This window comes from Aspergillus clavatus, genomic scaffold, assembly GCF_000002715.2.
Source record: "Aspergillus clavatus NRRL 1 1099423829805 genomic scaffold, whole genome shotgun sequence".
In the NCBI taxonomy this organism is placed as follows: Eukaryota; Fungi; Ascomycota; class Eurotiomycetes; order Eurotiales; family Aspergillaceae; genus Aspergillus; species Aspergillus clavatus.
The window spans coordinates 3,464,717-3,483,487 of record NW_001517094.1 but is presented as its reverse complement, the minus strand read 5'-3'; the positions used below and the strand labels follow the sequence as shown (position 1 = coordinate 3,483,487).

Sequence of the window (18,771 nt, the reverse complement as noted above, 5' to 3'; positions counted from 1 at the left end):
GGGTTGTTGGTTAGGTTGGATGAAGAGATGGGGGGAAAGAGGGTTGGCTAAATCTGTGTATTTTGTATATCAATGCTATTGCTATGCTATGCTATTCGTCTTGCCATGCTAGGTGGTGGTGGTGACCGGGCGAAGCTCGGTTTCATCTATGAAGGACGGTTTGTTGACATGCTTGTGGGATTTGATGTTGCCCTGTATATATCATGTCAGTTCATCCGTGTGAAACTCAGCCCATGGGATTCGAACATACCTTCATCAGAGCCCATAGGTACGGGACATATAGAACCTCGCTGTGTCCACCGCCATCCACGCTCTCACCCTGCCCCTGCCGTGGCTTCGGCTTGATCCAGACATTGCCCATGATCAGTCCCGCTGCAAGGCTCAGTCCGACAATCGGCATGATGGCAATGAACGCCCACATGACGCCCTCCTTGCCTGCCGCGCGGATGGCGACCTGCTCCGAGTCAGGAAGCAAAGCAATGAGGTCCAATGAGGCACGGTCATGCGCATCTACCCTTGTGCCCGAGGTTGAGCCCGTGCCTGAGCCTGAAAAGCGGTTGTTGAATACGCTGCCCATGATCGTCAGTCCCACAGTACCGCCAAAGGGTAGCGCAAAACGCATGAGTGACATCACCGGGGCGATTTTCTCTGGCCACACGCCCGCCGTGTGAAGGTTGATGGGCATCAAGCGGAGGCCGGTGCCCGCACCGGCGACGACCATCATCCCATTAATGAGGCGAGTGTTCTGCGTACTGATTGCCCAGATGAGAAGCGCGAATCCAATTGTTTCAGTCAACGCGCCGAAGTTGATGGTGAAGAAGGTTTGAGCTGGATAGACATTGCAGAAAAAGACGGCCATGTAGACCCCAACTGAGTGAATGTCAGCGTTGTTGGCTGTTAAGGGAACCGTGTGGCGGGAAGCTTTTACCTCCTAGGCCGGGAATGTAGTAGAGCAGGTTGACACCCGCTTGCGAGGCAGGATAGGCCTCGACGAGGGTGAAGTAGATCCCAATGAAGTAAAAGACGGAGAACATTGCTAGACATATCAGTATAGCGCATACAAAGGAAGGAGAGAACGTACCTGCTCCGCTAGAAAACTCCGATATTGCCAGCCAGATCGTATCCCGACGAGCGAACATGCTGTACGGCAGCATGGGCACCTGTTTGGGGAAGATTCGAGCGAACAACCGACCGGGCTCGAGAAGGTACTCGTACACGAAGAACAGCACAAAACATATCCCACCCACAATCAACGGAGCAAGGACCTGTGGGGAGGACCACGGGTACGTAGGTCCACCCCATGCTGTGCCCAAGATGACGAGGCCAACCCCAAAGATGAAAAGAAGTGTGCCGAAGATATCCAGCGTGGCCAGAGCGGGAACAATGGTGGAAGATCGAGCGTCTTTCTTGAACACGGTTCCCTCGACAAGCTCACCGCGCAGAAGCACGAAGATCAGAATATGCGATATGAACGCGATCTACAAAGTATAAGAATCAGCAAAACACCAATCCTCTCATCATCAGCCTCTCCTACTCACCGGTATCGGCACGAGAAAACAGTATCTCCAGTTACTCTGGTTCCCATCAGTACTTCCCTTGCAACAAAGACTTCCAGACTCACATCAGTCAGGTATCTAACAACTGTCAGCATCATCATCAGACCCCAAAGAGGGCACGTAGAACTCACCCCCCAACCACCGGCCCAATGCCATACCCCAAACCCCCCACAAACACAAAAATCGAGTTATTCCTCGCATTCTCCTTCAGCGACACCCGATCCGCAAGCACAATCATGATGATATTCATGATCCCTGCGGAGCTAGTCCCCTGCAGCGCGCGCCCCAGCAACAACATGCCCCAACTCTGCGCCGCCGCGGCAAGCGTGCTCCCCACCAGCATAAGAAGCATGGCCAGCTGCAGCACGGCATGGCGTCCAAAGACGTCCGCGAGCTGCCCAAACAGGGGGATGAAGGCGGTGGAGGTCAAGGTGAAACTGGTGATGATCCAGTTGAGCTGGTCGAATTTGTCTGGGCCTGTTAGCGCTGCGTAAGTGGGGTGGTTTGGAAAAAGGGAGCCATACTGAAATGCGACGCGATGGTGGGGACCGCTGTCGCGACGATGGTGAGGTCAAGTGTGCTGAGGATGTATGGCAGGGCTAGGCCGCAGATGAGTTTCCAGCGGTAGACGCGGGTGCGGTGCTGGTGTTTTTTGCATTGAGAGCATTTTTCAGTAGGCAGGATGGGGAGTATATTCTGCTCTTCTGCTGGGGCAAGTCCCACGGTGTATGGTGAAGCATCCGTCTCAGTTATAGACTGACGGTGCTGGCAGCTCTTTGGCTCGTGGGCGCGGGACTTGGACGATGTGTCCGTCCGCGTCTTGTTGTATATGTACTTGGCGGCTATATACATCGGACAACGGTCTATGGAGGGTATAACGGAGGTGAATTAGCTAGCCAGGGGATGGATAGATGGAATCCATCCTCCACTTTATAGCCGTCCATCTTCCTGTCAGCTCAACCATATTGAAACTGCTGTCAAGACTCTTGTCAACCCAAAGCGGCAAGTTTCGTATTGCTGAAGGCATGGACAAGCCTTCAGCCACAGTGACAAGCCAATAACATGTCCTAGACGTTGTTCGAGAATGAAAGATAGCCAGCATGGTTTGGCGAAGTGAGATGGACTGTAGAGTGGATGAAGATTTTTGGTGTAGTTCCGTCCCCTGACCCAAAAGGGTAGCCACCTCGTATCGGCTTTTTTGGGTATGGAATTCGTGATGTCGATCGTCAATGCACTGCCACATTAACCTCAGCCGCTCAACAACTGGAACTCGTCTAGGGAAGATAATACAAAAGAATGGTCATTGTCAAAGAAAAAATCGTGTTCTAGAATATATCCAGATTGAGTCTATAATTATATACAAAACCAAACGTCAGGGGTATACCTAGGGACTTGGTCCAACCAAACTAAAACTCGCTGATAAAGAAAGAAATGCATCCCAATTACAAGTCAATACATCCTCTCACACCAAAAAAAAAAAAAAAATCATAGATCGCAAAACTCCATCCAGGGAGCATATGTAACTCAATCAAGCATCAGTCGTGGCACTCACTTCGGCCGGATCCACATGAAGATCCTGCGCCGAATTGGCCAGTGCACTCTCCAAGGCACTGGTCAGGTCGATGTGGAAGAAGGGCCGGTTGAGACCCTGCACCAGAGCCACCTTGCGGCGGTTCCGGTACGCCTCGCTGTCCGTCAGATCGCGCTGCAGCTTGTCTTCCTGGTGGCTGCTGCCGTCGGACGAGGTCTCGATGCCGTGCGTCTCGCGCTCCGTGGCATGTGAGTTGGACTTCAGACCCTCTTCGATGTCGTCAATCTTGTGTTCCGCCCTGTGCACCTGCTCATTGTTCACGAGTTCGGCGAGCGCAGCGGCAGAGGACTTGCCTTCGATTTCCGCGACGCTGAAGATGGGCTTCCAGCGGTGGAAGCCATCTTTCGAGGTTGGAGTAGGGTAGCCAAAGCCTGCGGCGGCAAGAGCCCGCTTGGACCAGCGGTTGTTAACGTGGGCGAAGTGCCACTGCACGGGTTGAGGCGCGGCATAGAGATCCAGCTGGTTGCGAACGTCGATCAGGTTCTGCACCGCCGTCACGTCGACATTGTTGACGGAAGAGAAATCGAGGATGACGGCGCGCAGGGTCGGCAGATGCGACCGGTCGGGTTCCTCCTTGCCGCGACGAGGGCCGGGGTTATTCCACGGCCGATCACCGAGATTGGTGTAGGAGAAGGGGTTCGTGCGGCGAGTCTGCTGGAAAATGGTCCGGACGAGGTAATCGGTGTAGTGGTTGCAGTTGGGGTAGTTGAATCCTTCGGAGAATCGGTAGATGAAAATGCCAGGGTAGGGCTGCTGCACTTCGACATCCGGGTTCGAGCCGTCAGTGTGGTTAATGGGAAGGAAGATTGACCGGTGGAAGCGACCCTGATCATCGGCGGGGGTGTATCCATTGCCCGAACCATACTTGCCATCACCCTGCACCAGGTGGTCTCCCACGACTGAGTGGATGGTAACTCGGCCAAGGAACTGACCGCGGGCCTTGGCAACACGGAAGAGTAGGACGGCGACAGAGATGCAAACCGTGCAGTAGATTCCGATTTCGATGGAGGTGAAGACGGTGACGATGACTCCCACAAAGAAGATAATCGCGTCCAGCGGGGAAACGCGCCAGAATTGGTAGACGACGTTGGGCGGGGTGATCAGGTCACCGACGGCATGGATAATGACACCCGAAAGAGACGACTTGGGGATATAGAAGAACATGGCGGGAAGGGCGTAGATGGCAAGTAGCACGACCACGGCGGTGATACAACCGGCTAGGGGAGTCCGCACGCCGGCCTTCGATTTGATGGCTGTGCGAGAGAAAGAACCAGTAGCCGGGTAGCCACCCAGGAAGGGGCCCAACAAGTTGCTAACACCGATGGCGACCAACTCCTGGGATGGGTCAATGGTGTAGTTGTTGACACGGCCAAACGACTTCGAGATAGCGATGTGCTCAATCAGAAGGACGATGACGGCAGCGGGTAGCTCCGAAGCAAAGGTCTTGAGGATCCTGGCGTTGACGACTGGGACGGCGGCATGCTGGAAGCCCCGGGGAACGGAACCAAGAAGCTTGAAAGCGGGATTCTTGCGACGGTGGATGTTCACAGCAGCGCTGATCATGGTATAGAACAAGATCACAAACACGGTTCGGAGCGTCGAGAGGAAGAAAAACGTCTTGGCGCGCTGAGGATATTTCTTCGCGCCATAGTTGCAGGCAGAGCGGATGATATAGAGCATGGCCAAGGCAGTCAGACCCATGGCCGCATCGACTTTTGCGCTGGGGAGGTTTTTGAGAGTGTTGATGATGATCTCGTAGGTTGCATCTCTTGTACTGAAATCGGCGGTCTCTCCGAGCAAGTCTTTCACCTGACCGGAACAGATGTTGAGAGCAGATCCAGTCATGAAGGCGGAAATGGCCGGAAGAGGAATAAAGTCGACGATGAAACCGAGACGCAGGAGACCCATGGCGCAGACGATTCCACCGCAAATGATGGCCATTGCGGAGGCGATAATGTGGGCCGGGACATCTGGGATCTCTTTCTGGGCTTTAAGGACGATGGTTCCAACCAGAGTGGACATGACGGCCACAGGCTAAGATCGACATTTTTTATTAGCGTGTGGTCAAGGGGGGGGGAGGAGGAGGAGGATCAAGGTTGGGGTATACACACCCCGATGGTGATATCCTTGGAGGTAGCGAAGAACCAGTAGATTAAGACACCCATGAAGGAGGAGTAGAGTCCGAACTCCACCGGCAATGCTGCCAGTTTCGCATACGCCATACCCTGAGGAACAACCACAGCTCCGACAGTCACGCCTGCAATGGGGATTAGAGTGGTGCACTATTGTATGTCGGAATCACAGGGTGAGACACTTACCAGCAACCAAATCTCCGATGAACCATTGCATGTTGTACCGTGTAATCCAGGTCAGGAAAGGGAACAGTCTGTAGAAATAATTGCCAACATCCCTCCAGGTAGGGCAAAGCTCCTTGAGCCAATCGGCAGATGTAGGTTCAGGTTCGACATAGGAGTAAGTTTCCACGGTGCCGACAGAGAACATGGACTCGCCGCGGGTCACCGGGTCGGCATTGGCGCCCAGAGGGTCACGATAAGGCAGGGTGATCCCTAGGCCTTTGGCCAGCCCATGGCCAACTTTGGTCGTGAAATCGGAACCCATGATGGACAATTGGCAGATAGCAAATCAAATATATGCCAAGCCTCAATAGGGCTAGAGGGAGGGCTCGGTAGAGAGCTGCTGAACGGAGGGTATGTGTAAAGGAAGTTCTGGTACACAATAGGACTGAGATGGTTGATCAGACACTGATAACTTGGTTTGATATATTCAAGCAGACTCCATGGTGGTGTTGATGATAATGATATCGTGGTAGTAATAATAATATAAAAAAAAAAGTGTCGGGGTCCAGCAGCTTAAATGGAAGCTTCCGAGAGCCAAGATCGATGTCGTGATCCCGAGCTGATAATGCGAAATGCTAGCTCTCGGCGACGAACAAGCCCAAGCTCAAAGTAAGATATAGTTGAAAAGCGTCAAAGGCAACCAATCCAGATGGTCTATAACACAGAAAAAGTAAGAAAAGACGTGGGGGAGCTTGATCCTGGATGGTGATGGGAACAAGCGTTGCAGACGGAGGCGTGGATAAATAATGCAGGAGTATCAAGCCGGAGGACGTTCTTTTCTTTTGAAATCTAGCCAACAGAGACGTTCAAACACGAGGAAGAAAAAGCAAACGGAAGCAAAGCAGAGAAGACGGAGGATGGGAGGATGGAATTAAAAAAGAGTTAACATGAGCAGAGAGAAGTGGGTTGGATGTAGATCAACGGGGGGGAGGAGGAGAAGAAACAGGCTGGAAAGATCATGGGATGTTTCGAGAAATCCGCGAAATTGTTCATTTAATCATAATAATGAACATGGCGTTGACACAACACGATAAGTGGTTTGAAAAAAAAAAATAAAAAAAAAATAGGAATTAAAAATAGGAATGCTGTCAAGAGATTCTCCTATATTTCCAAAAAAAAAAAAATTAAGCCAAGAGCGCATGGCGACATGGACGGTACAGTCAGATCCACATCGAGAACAAGCGAATGGCAAAAGTCGAGTCAAAAAAGAGCAAGGATAGAAGGAGGAAAAGTATAAACTGGCTTCCGGGCCTATCAATTTGACTGGCATTTGCAGAGGAATTGACAAATATCCAGCTGAGAAACTTGACCGAAGTTATCCTGGTGTCAGAGCGACGTTCAATAGTGGACGCCTCGATGGGGGTCCCCGGTTCAACCCTTCAAACAGTCTGGATTTCTGGAAACCGCAGCAAGATGATGACGGGCCGTGGAGCTGCAGAGACCGAGCGGGTCCATGGTTTGGCCATCCGAGAGTAGTAGAATCTGTGTCTATCTAGAATCTGGATAGGTACGATCTGGATGATATTGACATAGCAGTAGGTACTCATGATAGGATATGATTCCCAGCGATGTTGTCACCGTCTTCAGTAGTAGGGGATATTGCCACAAGTACGCTCAAAATTCACCACGATGGGCGACAGTGTACCTTTTCGCACTCGCTAAACAGACAGGACTCGTAGTTCTGATAGAGAGAGGTCGAAGTCTATCTAACCTACTACTACTAAGTAGTAAGTACAAACTAACTTTCGCTGGAGTCGTAAATGCCAAGACTGAGTGGAGAACTGCCGCTTGACTCTCCACTCTCCAGCCTCAAAGATCTCACCGCTTTGAAGCTCAGCCAGTCACAGTGCTCAGCACGACATCATCCGCTGCAGATTCCTCCAAACTCCACAAAAGCCCACGAACCAATAGGAAACGCGGTAGAACACGCCATCGGCTGCAGTGATGGTGAAAGATGACAAAGCTTCTTCAGTCCATCAGTCGGACAGTCCACATATGCAGTGTGCACCACCTGTGCAATTTGCATCTTCACCAAACAATATTATAAATAATGATTATTGACTATTGATTATTGATTATTATTCTGCAGAGTGTTTATTGTGCAAATTGCAAATGCCAGTTGGTAATTACCTTTTTGTACTAAACTATTATCGGTGGATTTGCTGGTGGATATGATCAGATCATCAGATTCAGGACCTGTATTTACTACGGATGTATACTGATTACTGCTGTCCTACTAGGCTACTGCTACTTAGTAGTTAGTACTACTCTATAACCAGAGGACAGAGGTAGAAAGCTTTACTGTGTAAGCGGCCAATGTGGGGGTTGCTGCAGTCTGCAGGAAGGATGATAGTCTTTTATGACCACCTTTAATCTTAAAAATCTCGAACTTCTTGACTCGGAGAGAGAGTCTGTGCTGACTCCAGGGAGTATCTTACTTAGCACTTACAGTAGCAGTAGGTAGGAGTACGTAGGTACACTCTTACAGTAACTACTGCAAGAATCAAACCCAATAGCGGTGATTTCATTCAATAATCAACAAGTCGAATCCCTCCATACTTTGTCCCTCCGGTTAGATCAAAAATGACTTTGGTGAACGCCTTCCCCTGCTCGATACTTCAAGTCTCAAATATATCAAAAGGCAGGCAACTGCGGATAACGAGAATGCAAGAAACCACCGTCTGGCGTCAGAACCCAAAAAAGCTTTTCCTGAATTGAGGAATCAACCTACACTGTAATCTTCCCCACTCTGACACCATCAAGATCGAAATCACATCATCACCATCTTATCACAGCCCAGCATCTCCCTTCTCCTATTTGAACCAGCTCATCCCGTCAGCCGCCGCGGCCCCAAACGCCTGGGAAGATGCATCTCACCTTAACCAGCTCGTCTGTCATCACATCGCCTCACCCGCCGCCGTATGATGGTTGCTGATGCCGCGGAAATGAGTTGATAATGCTACCTACTTAGTACTTACAAAGGACTGCATGGTCCGACGCTATGGTCCCGTGGCCTTACCCCCCGTCTAAGCTCCAGTCGCACAGGCTCACAGCATATACGAGTCGCCGCATCGCTTCACTGCCTGACTATCGAACCACACCTATCCAGATCACGGTAGCACCAAACCAGTCGCCGGTCTGCTCGCCCTCACAAGCACCAGACAGAGCATGGCTCATTGCTCATGACGGCGGATGAGCCATCCATCGAATCCCTGAAACCTCATAAGGGGCAAGGGAATGGAAAAGGCAACCACAAGCGAGACAGATCCTGCCTCTCCCCCCTTTGGATCTGGGAGTTGGCGTCCCAGCAGCTGAGCTTAGGCGCTGCTGATCCTACCCGCCAAGGCCATGGAGCTGCCCTCGTGCGTGCGACTTATTCAAAAGAACCGCGAGCATTTCTCGTACATGAAAGAAAGAGAGTAAAAAATAAAAAAAATAAAAAATAAATAAAAAAAGAACACGGTTCAAGCGAGCTGCGCAGGAGATCGATCATCTCCGGGCTCCATCCACGTGGCGGTCGATGCAGGATAGTCTTATCCCATTCCCAATGTGCCAGACTGCCAGTCTCTTCTGACCCTACTCCTTCGCGGTTGCGCGGGATCGAAGGAACTTGGGATCTCCACCCCCCCCCCCCCGGTGCACTGTGCAGCACAGGGCCGCAAGGCAAAATTTCGTCTGACGGTCTGCAGGCAGCCGGGAATATGTACGGAGTACGACGAGGTCATCCGAGTCCGACCACAGCGCATCGATAAGCGAGTTTTCTACGGATATACTGGACCTTTTCCCCCCTCTAGGCTCAAACACCCCGCAAGGTGTTGGATTCGCGCCCCCTCCCATATCAGCACTGATGTCCTCCCCCTCACATCCCCCAATGTTTCTGGGAATCAGTCAGATTTCCATTCCCATAGTAGGCGTTGTTTGGCCCTAACCTAGCAAGATACGGTGTTCTCTACAGGCCGAGCCGGCATCCATACAGGGATTCCTCTCTTTGTAGGTCTTGAATGCTGGTACGATACCTAGTTCGGAGAGTTCACTTGGAGAGACAAATCGTTCTTTGTGACCGGATGATATCCATTATCTTCAGCATATATCTCTTGACACCACGCAGGTATAGACAGCAACCTGCTTAATGCTTGTATCTATCGTACGCTGTTGACCAGTGCCCAAGCAAGAGAAATGCGGGGCTACTCTTTATCTCCGCCGTGGTGAGCTCTACTTGTGCCATTACAGTCCTGACTCAGGAGAAGAAAAAAAGAAAAAAAGCATGACCATGATACCCAAATCCGCATTGTAGTCTATAAACGTGACAGGAACGAACCAGTCCCGCGGCATCTCTCGCAGCGAGCCGGTTCTCCGATGGAAAAAGACAACACCCACATCATCAATGCTCCCTTTCCCACGAAACAACAAGAAACATCCTATGCAAGGGAATCTGAGGTATGAAAGAAGAAAAAAAAGGAAAAAGGAAGAAGAAAGAACAAGAGAAATTTCTCTCCATTGTCATCTCCCGGGTCTTCATGAGAGCAACGCCATTCGCAAAGCAAATCATTAGGGTCAGAAACGTAGAAAACCGAAGTGTACCGGGAATGAATCCCCACATGGTATCATAAGCGACGTGCAAAAAAAGTTGCACTGGCACATCAACTGCAATGGCCAGACCAAAGCGCCCCCTCTTTTACTGAGAAGCACACTGCACTCTCTCACCACCAGGAGGAACGTCTTCATCATCCTCATCCATGCTGCCGGCAGCACCGTGGGCCCGTCTTTGCGAGCCTTCGCTGGCGTCGATGTCCTCCAACTTGAAGTCTTCAACCATCGAATCAGCGGGGGCCTGGGGCTGCTCCATGCGAGGAGGCAGAACCTTCTCCAGAAGGTCGAGGTTCTGGAGCTGGTCCTTCTCGGGGAACTTGACGTCGAATTGGATGTACAGGTTGCCGAAGTCGTGGTGACGGAAAGATGGCATACCCTGGCCCTTGATCACCTTGATCGCACCTATGGAAAAGATGAGATTAGCATTCAACCAACCACGTCAGACGCTGAAAATGACCGGATACATACCAGGAGTGATAACCTCGCCAGCGGCGATGTTGACGGTCAACCACCGCTCATCGAGATGCTCAATGTTGATGGATCCACCGGCGAGAGCGGTAAGGAGATCAATTTCAGCATGGTAGAACAGATCGTCGTCCTTGCGCTGGAATCGGGGATGAGGCTTCTGCTCAATCTCAAATACCACATCGCCAGGGAGTACACCAGGCATCTGGTCTCCCTCACCGCGGAACTCGATCTTGTGGCCGTTCTTCACACCCTTGTCGACATGGACGTGGAGGACCTTGCGCTCAACAATGGTCTTCTTGCCGTTGCAGCGCTTGCAGCGGTCCTTCTCGCGGATGATCTCTCCTTCTCCGTTGCAGTCGGGGCAGACAGTCTGGAATCGCTGGATCATGGGTCCCATCTGGCGCATCATCGTCTTCATACCGGAACCATTGCAGCCCGTGCAGGACTTGACGGCACCTTCCTTACCACCACGGCCATCGCAGCCAGCGCAAATGACGGACTTCTGCAGCGCCAACTTCGAGACCTTGCCGCGGTAGATATCCTCCAGGTTGACCTTGTGAACGTGATGGATGGTGCGAGCCTTCTTGGGGCCCTGATCCCGCATGCCCCCACCGAACATACCGCCGAAACCACCGCCACCACCGAAGAACTGAGCGAAGAGATCCTCAGCACCCATGCCACCACCGGCACCGCCTTCCAGACCCTCCTCACCATACTGATCGTAGATCTGACGCTTCTGGGGGTCGGAGAGAACCTCGTAAGCGTGGGACATTTCCTTGAATTTCTCGGCGGCTTCCGGGTTGTTGGCGTTCTTGTCTGTGGAGGACTCGTCAAAACCTCATGTTCTATCCACTTTCCTATGTGGGTTCAAGTAAATGAACGTACCTGGGTGGTACTTGAGGGCACCCTTCTTGTAGGCCGACTTCAGTTGAGCCTCAGAGGCCGTCTCGGGAACCTAGACGAAACGCACGTCAATCTCAACTCCCACAAGCAAAAGCGTCTGTTGTCGCCTACCCCGAGGGTGTCATAGAGCTTAGTGTCCTTGACCATTGTGATATGTGTCTAAATGAACCTTCTTCGAAGAAAGGGGGAGGAAAAAAAAATTGACGAGAAATGCCGTCCGGTTGAGACTGGCGACAACAACAGAAACTTTTTTTTTAAACGACAACGGAGGTCCAAGTAGAATTTGGCCAGGCGAAGAAAAGTTGCAAGGGGAGGGGGAGGTAAAGGAGAGGCGTAGAAAGGGTCCAATGAGTTAGATCGCAAATATAGAGGAATTAAAGGTGGGACTGGAAAATGGATGAGAAGGAAGGCTCTGAGGGATTGGAGAAGTCCCGAGATTATTATCAAGACAGGAGCGGCGAGGCGGCTGCTCAGGCTGGAACTCGTAATTTATGTAATCCGATTACCGACGGACACCGCAGAGCCCTGGGCTGTATAATCTAGGTATTGATCCACTGACAAAGGCTGGTTTTCTGATACGCCAAGCTTTTCTTCCCCAATGGAAAAGATTTGCGTATTTCAAACCGGAGATATGATAACGCAGAACTCCGAGAGGTTGAGAGGAAAAAAGAAGAGGATCAAGAGAATATATGTCTACACATCCAAATGAAGCAGAAGAAGAAGAAGAAAAAAGGTCTGCTCGTCTTACGCTTTTTCTACAGGAAAGCGAAATTGCGCCTGTCAAGGCGTACAGAGCCAAAGAAGCTTCCATTCATTCCATCTTCTCGCTGCTTCGACTGACTCCGTCACAGCCTGAATCCATGGCCCGAGCGTTCTTCGACTGCTTTCGATCCAGTTCTGCGGCTTTCCACCAGCTTCGATGGCTGAGTGAGACTTGGTATTGTCTCTGTTTTGTGACAGGCCCTCAGTATGTCAGTATGAAGAGCATCGATATTACCTATTTGGCTGCGTAATGCTGTTTGTTTGTATGTAATTTTCGACGGTGTTCCACTGCCTTGATCTGTAATTTTTACCAATTGAGGTGTGCAGCCTTCCTCTTAGCCTTCTTCTGGCTTCTATCAGATTGTTACCAACCTGTCTGCGTAAACAGTTTCACCATCATTGTATCTTGGGAAACCCATTGCGAATTAATAAGGAGGCGAAGTCAGGCAAAAGTGAAAAGACTTCTATGTCTCACCATCAGGCTGATGCCAAAGATGATATATCTATTTATGTTTAGGGAAGTGCCCTCGTCTCTTACTCCAAGCGGCATAGGGATGCTCTTATCGATAACAGATAGTCTGAGTAAAAAAGGAGGGGAAACTAATGAAATTGAACTCATATGGCATCGTCGCCTTGGTCTATCTGAGTAAAGTATGAGGTATAGCTCAGTTACTTCTTGAACTCTGGACCGGTTATCATCTAGATATGTACAAGCGAGCCATATCAAAGCTCCATTCTCCTTATCATTCTGTAGTTGAATGCTCCTCAGCTATCTATCTGGAGTTATCAGTGCTATCGCGATAATGGCCCCACTTACCATCCAAACATTGAACTACTTAATCAGAATACAATCCTTGCTTCCAGCTTGCTTCCAAGGTTTAGTAAATTCTTTCTTTCTGTGATCAATATTGTACGACTATCCTTTAGATATGGAGCAGGACCCTGGATTCATTGCCGCCGTGGAAGAGGCGAAGAAGGGCCTCGCGGAGGGTGGAGTGCCCATCGGCGCAGCCCTGGTCTCAAAGGACGGCAAGATCCTTGGCCGTGGACACAACATGCGTGTTCAGAAGGGAAGCGCAGTTTTACACGTCAGTGCACTTCACTTGCTGCTTGACTCTGGCTTGCCCGGAGCAGCTGTGGCTTACTGACTGCTGTAGGCTGAGATGGCTGCTCTGGAGGACTCCGGCCGTCTTCCCGGCTCGGCCTACGAGGGCGCAACAATGTACACCACTCTGTCGCCCTGCGATATGTGCACAGGCGCGTGCATACTGTACAATGTCAAGAGAGTCGTCATCGGGGAAAACAAGAACTTCGTGGGTGGAGAGGAGTATCTGCTGAGCCGGGGTAGGGAAGTGGTTGTTTTGGATAACGAGGAGTGCAAGGAATTTATGGGGGCATTCATCAAGGAGAAACCAGAGCTTTGGTAAGTTTGAGCCCTACTTTCCGTCCTAATCTGGGGCTCTCGCACGGTCCCGTATTCTGATGCTCATCGTTTCATTGCAGGAATGAGGATATTGCCGTCTAAATCTATCAATTTCAACATAACGCTTCCCCATTGGGACACACCTTTCCCGTTATATGACATGTAAATAGGCTAGCTTTTTTTATAATGGCGAAGATCAATTTCTCATGAATAGTGTCGATGTCGTCTATACCGTCAAACGGTGGATCTCCTCGAAGAAGAACTTGAGGTCATCCGGTTTTACAAAAGGCGTGATACCTGCCGTTTTTTAGCAATTGAAGTTGAAAGAGGAGGTTTGTCAAAAATTACCGTGGCCCAAGTTCGCAATCCACCCTTGCTTGCCACCCCGGAAGCCCTTGACCATGATTTCAACGGCTTCAGTGATAGCTGCGCGGCCACCGTAGAGCACACCAGGATCAGCATTGCCTTGGATCGTTACCCGACCATTGGCAATGTTCATAGCTTCGGCAGGATCATGCAGCCAGTCAAGGCCGACAACGTTGTAGCCGGATTCACAGAGATCCTCGAGAGCATACCACGCTCCCTTGGCGAAGACCGTCATGGGAACCCGCTCCAGACCCATCTCATCAAGCTTCTTGGGGAGATTAGCAGAGATGTACCGCAGATACGGAAGCGCAAAGGTCTTGAAGGTCGCAGGAGACATCTCTCCGGCCCACGAGTCAAACACCTGGACCAGCTGTGCTCCCGCCGCGACCTGCAAAGCCAGATACTCAACGCAGATCTCGGCGATCTTCTGCAGCAGCGCCTGCGACTCCTTGGGATACTTGTAGATCCACGTCTTCGACTGCACAAACATCTTGGTGCCGCCGCCCTCAACCATGTAGCACAGCAGAGTCCACGGCGCGCCGCAGAAGCCGATCAGAGGCACCCGGCCCTTCAGCTTGTGCCGAGTGAGGGTGATGGCCTTGTACACATAGTCCAGCTCCTCCTTAACATCCACCTCCTTCTGCATCACCTTCTCGTATTGTCCGTCGTCGGGCGACTTCAGCGGCTCCGGAAAGTGGGGGCCCTTCTTGTCCACCATCTCAACCTGCATTCCCATCGCTTGGGGGATGACCAGAATATCCGAGAAGATGATAGCGGCATCAATCAGCCCCTCATACCGCTCGATGGGCTGGAGAGTCAGCGTGGATGCGATTTCCGGGGTGCGGCAGCATTCGAAAAAGTCGCGGTTCGCTTTGGCTTCATGGTATTCCGGGAGGTAGCGGCCGGCTGAAATGAAAACCAGTCAGTAACGAGAGGTGGGAGATAGGTCAAAGGAAATATTTGACTCTGGGCGACTTACCCTGCCGCATAACCCATATTGGTGGGCGCGGGACTTGCTCGCCTGGGAATTACATCAGTCAGCCTCCTCAATTGCGAGCACCCAGATTATCTGAGTTCCTAATACCTCTCGCGGCTCTGAGCAGAAGGTCGTTCTTTAATGGCTCGAATTTTTCCTGCATTTTGAAGAAGTGAATATATGTCTTTAGATCAAGAAAGAAAAAAAAAAAAAGATGGCCTGAGGAGGGGTGATATACTCAAGTCTCACGGGTCGGATCCTCGGGCCATTGAGAGCGCGGGTTCCGCCAACGGTTCTCTCCCAAGATGTTGCCCAGAGGTCGAGAAGTTTGCGTTCTTCAACCTTCAACTAGTTAACTAACTACTACTATCTACCCGAAGGGAGCAATATATTATAAATGCCGAGTCTGAATTATGTATTCGCTGATCATAAATCTATACTACAATTGTTTCATACTTCACTCGTCCTCTCCCAGGTTCTTTTTCCGCAGATTTCCCGAGCTATACAATGCATCATTGAGTTCCTTCTTCTGCTTCTCTTCCAGGGTTGCGGATATTTCCGATGTGCCTTGAGAATTGACTTGTGAAGTGATAGCCTCAGACATCGGTTCCCATTCGACATTTTCCGTGTCTGACTTCAAGCGGAACGCTTCAATAAGAGTCGAGGAAGAAGAAGGGGTTGCTCGCCATTCTTGCGTCGAGCCAGCCACATGGACCGCATCAACTGACACTAGAACTGCGCTGTCTTTGCTGGAAATCGTCAGGTCGAGCACGTTTCCAGACGCCTGGATCGAGTTCTGTGCCTTCATCGTGCCATCGGACTCAAGTGTGAAGCACAAAAGTTTTGCAGACCTGGAACGAACAAATCAGATCGTTTTTTCCATGGGTGCATCAGATGTGTTTTGACTTACCCGTCAATTGCAACAAGTACCATTTTATCTGTGACCCAAATCCCACGAACAGCCACTTCAGAATCCGAGGTCTCGTCGACTAGTGGGACCTTTTGTACGATACGGCCCTCATTCCATCTCCACACAAGCAAGTAGTTGTCACCGCCTCCAGAGACGAGATACTCTGGTGCCCATTGAGGAATGCATAGACTGTTGACGAATGAAGTGTGTCCCAGGCAGTAATTCTCAATAATATGCGCCTGAGAAGGACCCCGGGATACGCGGATGTGCTCATCCCGGTCCGCAGTCAGGATGTAGGATCGCTTCTTCTCAGATGAACTATCCATCGGGATCGATACGCAGATCAAATCTGTGAGCATCGACACATGCCCAAGGAGTAGATGATGCTCAAACGTAGAACTAGGCTTCTCCTCTGCAGAATTTTTGTCTTTCTGACCATAATGCCGCAACTGCTGCTCGAGCGAGGCCAAGTTTCGCTTACTGTGAACAGTAAGAGTTGTTGCTGCTGGCTGGTCTGGCCTGACCTTAGCAGGAGCCCTGGGTGCAACAGATCCCTTCCCTGTGTCGATGAGTGGCAAGGAATAGACATCTCCAAACTTATCACCGCACAGAATGGTTCTATCATCATCGGCCAAGGCAATTGCGCTGGGCCGCTTTGGCATTTGTCTATAAGAAGTGTAAGCACGGAGTCTAGTATGAAGCGCCAGCGCTAAGCCTACCGTTCGCTCAATTGCTTGAGAGCACCATTTTCTTCTACCTCGAAGACACGAATGCATTTGTCTTCAGCAGTGACCGCAACCACATACTCTCCATCAGCGGACACGGCCAGGATGGGAATCGTTGACCAAGCCGGCGAGGCCTCCGGCTTCCTTGATTTCTGACTGGCTGGCTCTGAATCTTCAGGTTTCTGGTCTGGAGGCGGAGACACCTTCCTCCTCTTCTCAGGCGGTTCCTCGCCCGTGGTGCTGGGGGCAGCCTTGGCTTCTGCCGTATTGGCGGTCTCTGGCCAGATACCGAGGCGTTCGCCAGTCTCAGCAGCGTAGGTGTAGATTTTTGGTCCAGCAGAGCCAATGATCAACTGTCTCCCAGAATTCCGTCGCTCTACGGATTTGATACATTGGAAAGGATACTGGAATGTCGCAGCCATTTTGGAAGATATAACCTTGAGAACAGTTGCAGATATAGATGCGTCAAAAGAAGGTAAAGAACTCCGTAGCACCAATACAGCAAAAAGAGTCGGGCAAATGGTCCGTGGATAGCTATCCGGCCTAGATTTGGACTTATGCAATGCCAGAGCAAACAAGCACAAGTTCCCAACTACACGCCATATACACCGAAGCCGGCCCTAACGCTGTATGGGGCATTTTTGCACCGCGACGGGTGGAGTCCACGTGACCGGCTCGCTTCGCGAATCCACACGAAGAATTCCCCCAAAATCGCAGCCGGCGGAAATTCTTTTGATGAACTTCCAACGTCACGATTCCCATCGGACAACTCCAAATCACACGAAAATATCCCTTGCCCTTAAATAACCTATCTTCATTGAACTAAAGAAGAAATGGGGGGCAAGTCTGCTACCAAGGCCGCTTACTTCGAGAAGCTTAAGAACCTTCTCGATGAGTACAAGACCGTCTTCATTGTCGGTGTCGACAATGTCAGCTCTCAGCAGATGCACGAGATCCGTGTCTCCCTCCGTGGTGAGGCTGTTGTCCTGATGGGCAAGAACACCATGGTATGTTGAATCCGGCTCAATTCTGCGTCTAGAAAAAGGAAACGGTCGTCTGACAATGAATCCAGGTTCGCCGTGCCATCAAGGGCTTCGTCACCGACAACCCGGAGTACGAGCGTCTGCTTCCTTTCGTCAAGGGTAAGCCTATTCGATTTAACAATTGTGAAATTCTAAATCTGAAAGGAACAAATGGCTAATTTGGGTGCTCCGTAGGCAACGTTGGTTTCATTTTCACCAACGGCGATCTTAAGGACGTCAAGAGCAAGATTCTGGCCAACCGTGTCGCTGCTCCCGCTCGTGCTGGTGCCATCGCTCCCGATGATGTCTGGGTTCCCGCTGGTAACACCGGTATGGAACCCGGTAAGACCTCTTTCTTCCAGGCTCTCGGTGTCCCCACCAAGATTGCTCGTGGTACCATCGAAATTACCACCGATCTGAAGCTCGTTGAGGCTGGTTCCAAGGTCGGCCCCTCCGAGGCTACCCTGCTGAACATGCTGAACATCTCTCCCTTCACCTACGGTATGACCATTACCCAGGTGTACGATGATGGCCAGTGCTTCAGCTCCGATGTCCTTGACATCGAGGAGTCTCAGCTCCTTGCTACCTTCACCAGCGCCATCCAGACCATCACCACCGTCTCCCTGGCCCTGAACTACCCCACTCTGCCCTCCGTCATCCACTCTCTCGTCAACGGCTACAAGAAGGTTCTGGCCGTTGCCGTCGAGACCGACTACAGCTGGCCCGAGATTGAGGAGCTCAAGGACCGTATCGCCAACCCTGACGCTTACGCCTCCGCTGCTCCTGCCGCTGCCGCTGCCCCTGCTGCCGGCGGTGCTGCTCCCGCTGCTGAGGAGAAGGAGGAGGAGGAGGAGGCGTCCGATGAGGACATGGGCTTCGGTCTCTTCGACTAAACAACTCGTCACAAGTCTTGTGCGCGGGTTCTGGTTGCCATGTATTAGAACATTCCCGGTTCAATCTTAATTGATTGGGCTAATGAAAAAAATGACGATCATGGTGAACATGATGGAAAATTCTCAACTCATCTAGATATGTGGACGTAGACGCGCTCCACTATCAGTTGATGAGTAAACAGGTAAGACATGATATCTCTGTCTTTTGATTATCTTGCACCAAATCACT

At 51.0% G+C, this 18,771-nt stretch overlaps 7 protein-coding genes across 7 annotated transcripts, besides 2 other annotated features; 2 read left to right on the top strand and 5 right to left on the bottom strand.

Moving 5' to 3' along the window:
• Positions 1 to 108: 108 nt before the first annotated feature.
• mfs56 (putative MFS multidrug transporter) lies at positions 109 to 2,408 on the bottom strand (the record flags this gene model as incomplete). The annotated part of the gene is made up of 7 exons (XM_001269658.1): positions 109 to 192; positions 251 to 870; positions 929 to 1,036; positions 1,082 to 1,478; positions 1,539 to 1,590; positions 1,688 to 2,027; positions 2,081 to 2,408. The coding sequence occupies 7 exons, from the start codon at positions 2,406 to 2,408 to the stop codon at positions 109 to 111; spliced, it is 1,929 nt and encodes a 642-aa protein (XP_001269659.1).
• A 676-nt stretch (positions 2,409 to 3,084) lies between these two features.
• Positions 3,085 to 5,766, bottom strand: ACLA_029620 (SLC26/SulP family anion transporter; the record flags this gene model as incomplete). The annotated part of the gene is made up of 3 exons (XM_001269657.1): positions 3,085 to 5,181; positions 5,259 to 5,404; positions 5,466 to 5,766. The coding sequence occupies 3 exons, from the start codon at positions 5,764 to 5,766 to the stop codon at positions 3,085 to 3,087; spliced, it is 2,544 nt and encodes an 847-aa protein (XP_001269658.1).
• A 798-nt stretch (positions 5,767 to 6,564) lies between these two features.
• Positions 6,565 to 6,588: a microsatellite.
• A 3,591-nt stretch (positions 6,589 to 10,179) lies between these two features.
• On the bottom strand, positions 10,180 to 11,612 carry ACLA_029610 (type I HSP40 co-chaperone YDJ1; the record flags this gene model as incomplete). Its single annotated transcript, XM_001269656.1, has 4 exons — positions 10,180 to 10,496; positions 10,563 to 11,378; positions 11,448 to 11,517; positions 11,577 to 11,612. The coding sequence occupies 4 exons, from the start codon at positions 11,610 to 11,612 to the stop codon at positions 10,180 to 10,182; spliced, it is 1,239 nt and encodes a 412-aa protein (XP_001269657.1).
• A 1,544-nt stretch (positions 11,613 to 13,156) lies between these two features.
• On the top strand, positions 13,157 to 13,752 carry ACLA_029600 (cytosine deaminase; the record flags this gene model as incomplete). The annotated part of the gene is made up of 3 exons (XM_001269655.1): positions 13,157 to 13,315; positions 13,385 to 13,650; positions 13,731 to 13,752. The coding sequence occupies 3 exons, from the start codon at positions 13,157 to 13,159 to the stop codon at positions 13,750 to 13,752; spliced, it is 447 nt and encodes a 148-aa protein (XP_001269656.1).
• Positions 13,753 to 13,876: 124 nt separating this feature from the next.
• Positions 13,877 to 15,155, bottom strand: ACLA_029590 (uroporphyrinogen decarboxylase HEM12; the record flags this gene model as incomplete). Its single annotated transcript, XM_001269654.1, has 4 exons — positions 13,877 to 13,947; positions 13,999 to 14,922; positions 14,996 to 15,037; positions 15,101 to 15,155. 4 exons carry the CDS (start codon positions 15,153 to 15,155, stop codon positions 13,877 to 13,879), a joined length of 1,092 nt encoding a protein of 363 aa, XP_001269655.1.
• Positions 15,156 to 15,449: 294 nt separating this feature from the next.
• trm82 (putative tRNA methyltransferase) lies at positions 15,450 to 17,049 on the bottom strand (the record flags this gene model as incomplete). Its single annotated transcript, XM_001269653.1, has 3 exons — positions 15,450 to 15,843; positions 15,903 to 16,568; positions 16,622 to 17,049. The coding sequence occupies 3 exons, from the start codon at positions 17,047 to 17,049 to the stop codon at positions 15,450 to 15,452; spliced, it is 1,488 nt and encodes a 495-aa protein (XP_001269654.1).
• A 411-nt stretch (positions 17,050 to 17,460) lies between these two features.
• On the top strand, positions 17,461 to 18,542 carry ACLA_029570 (60S ribosomal protein uL10; the record flags this gene model as incomplete). The annotated part of the gene is made up of 3 exons (XM_001269652.1): positions 17,461 to 17,634; positions 17,700 to 17,769; positions 17,845 to 18,542. The coding sequence occupies 3 exons, from the start codon at positions 17,461 to 17,463 to the stop codon at positions 18,540 to 18,542; spliced, it is 942 nt and encodes a 313-aa protein (XP_001269653.1).
• Positions 18,480 to 18,504: a microsatellite.
• Positions 18,543 to 18,771: the final 229 nt, after the last annotated feature.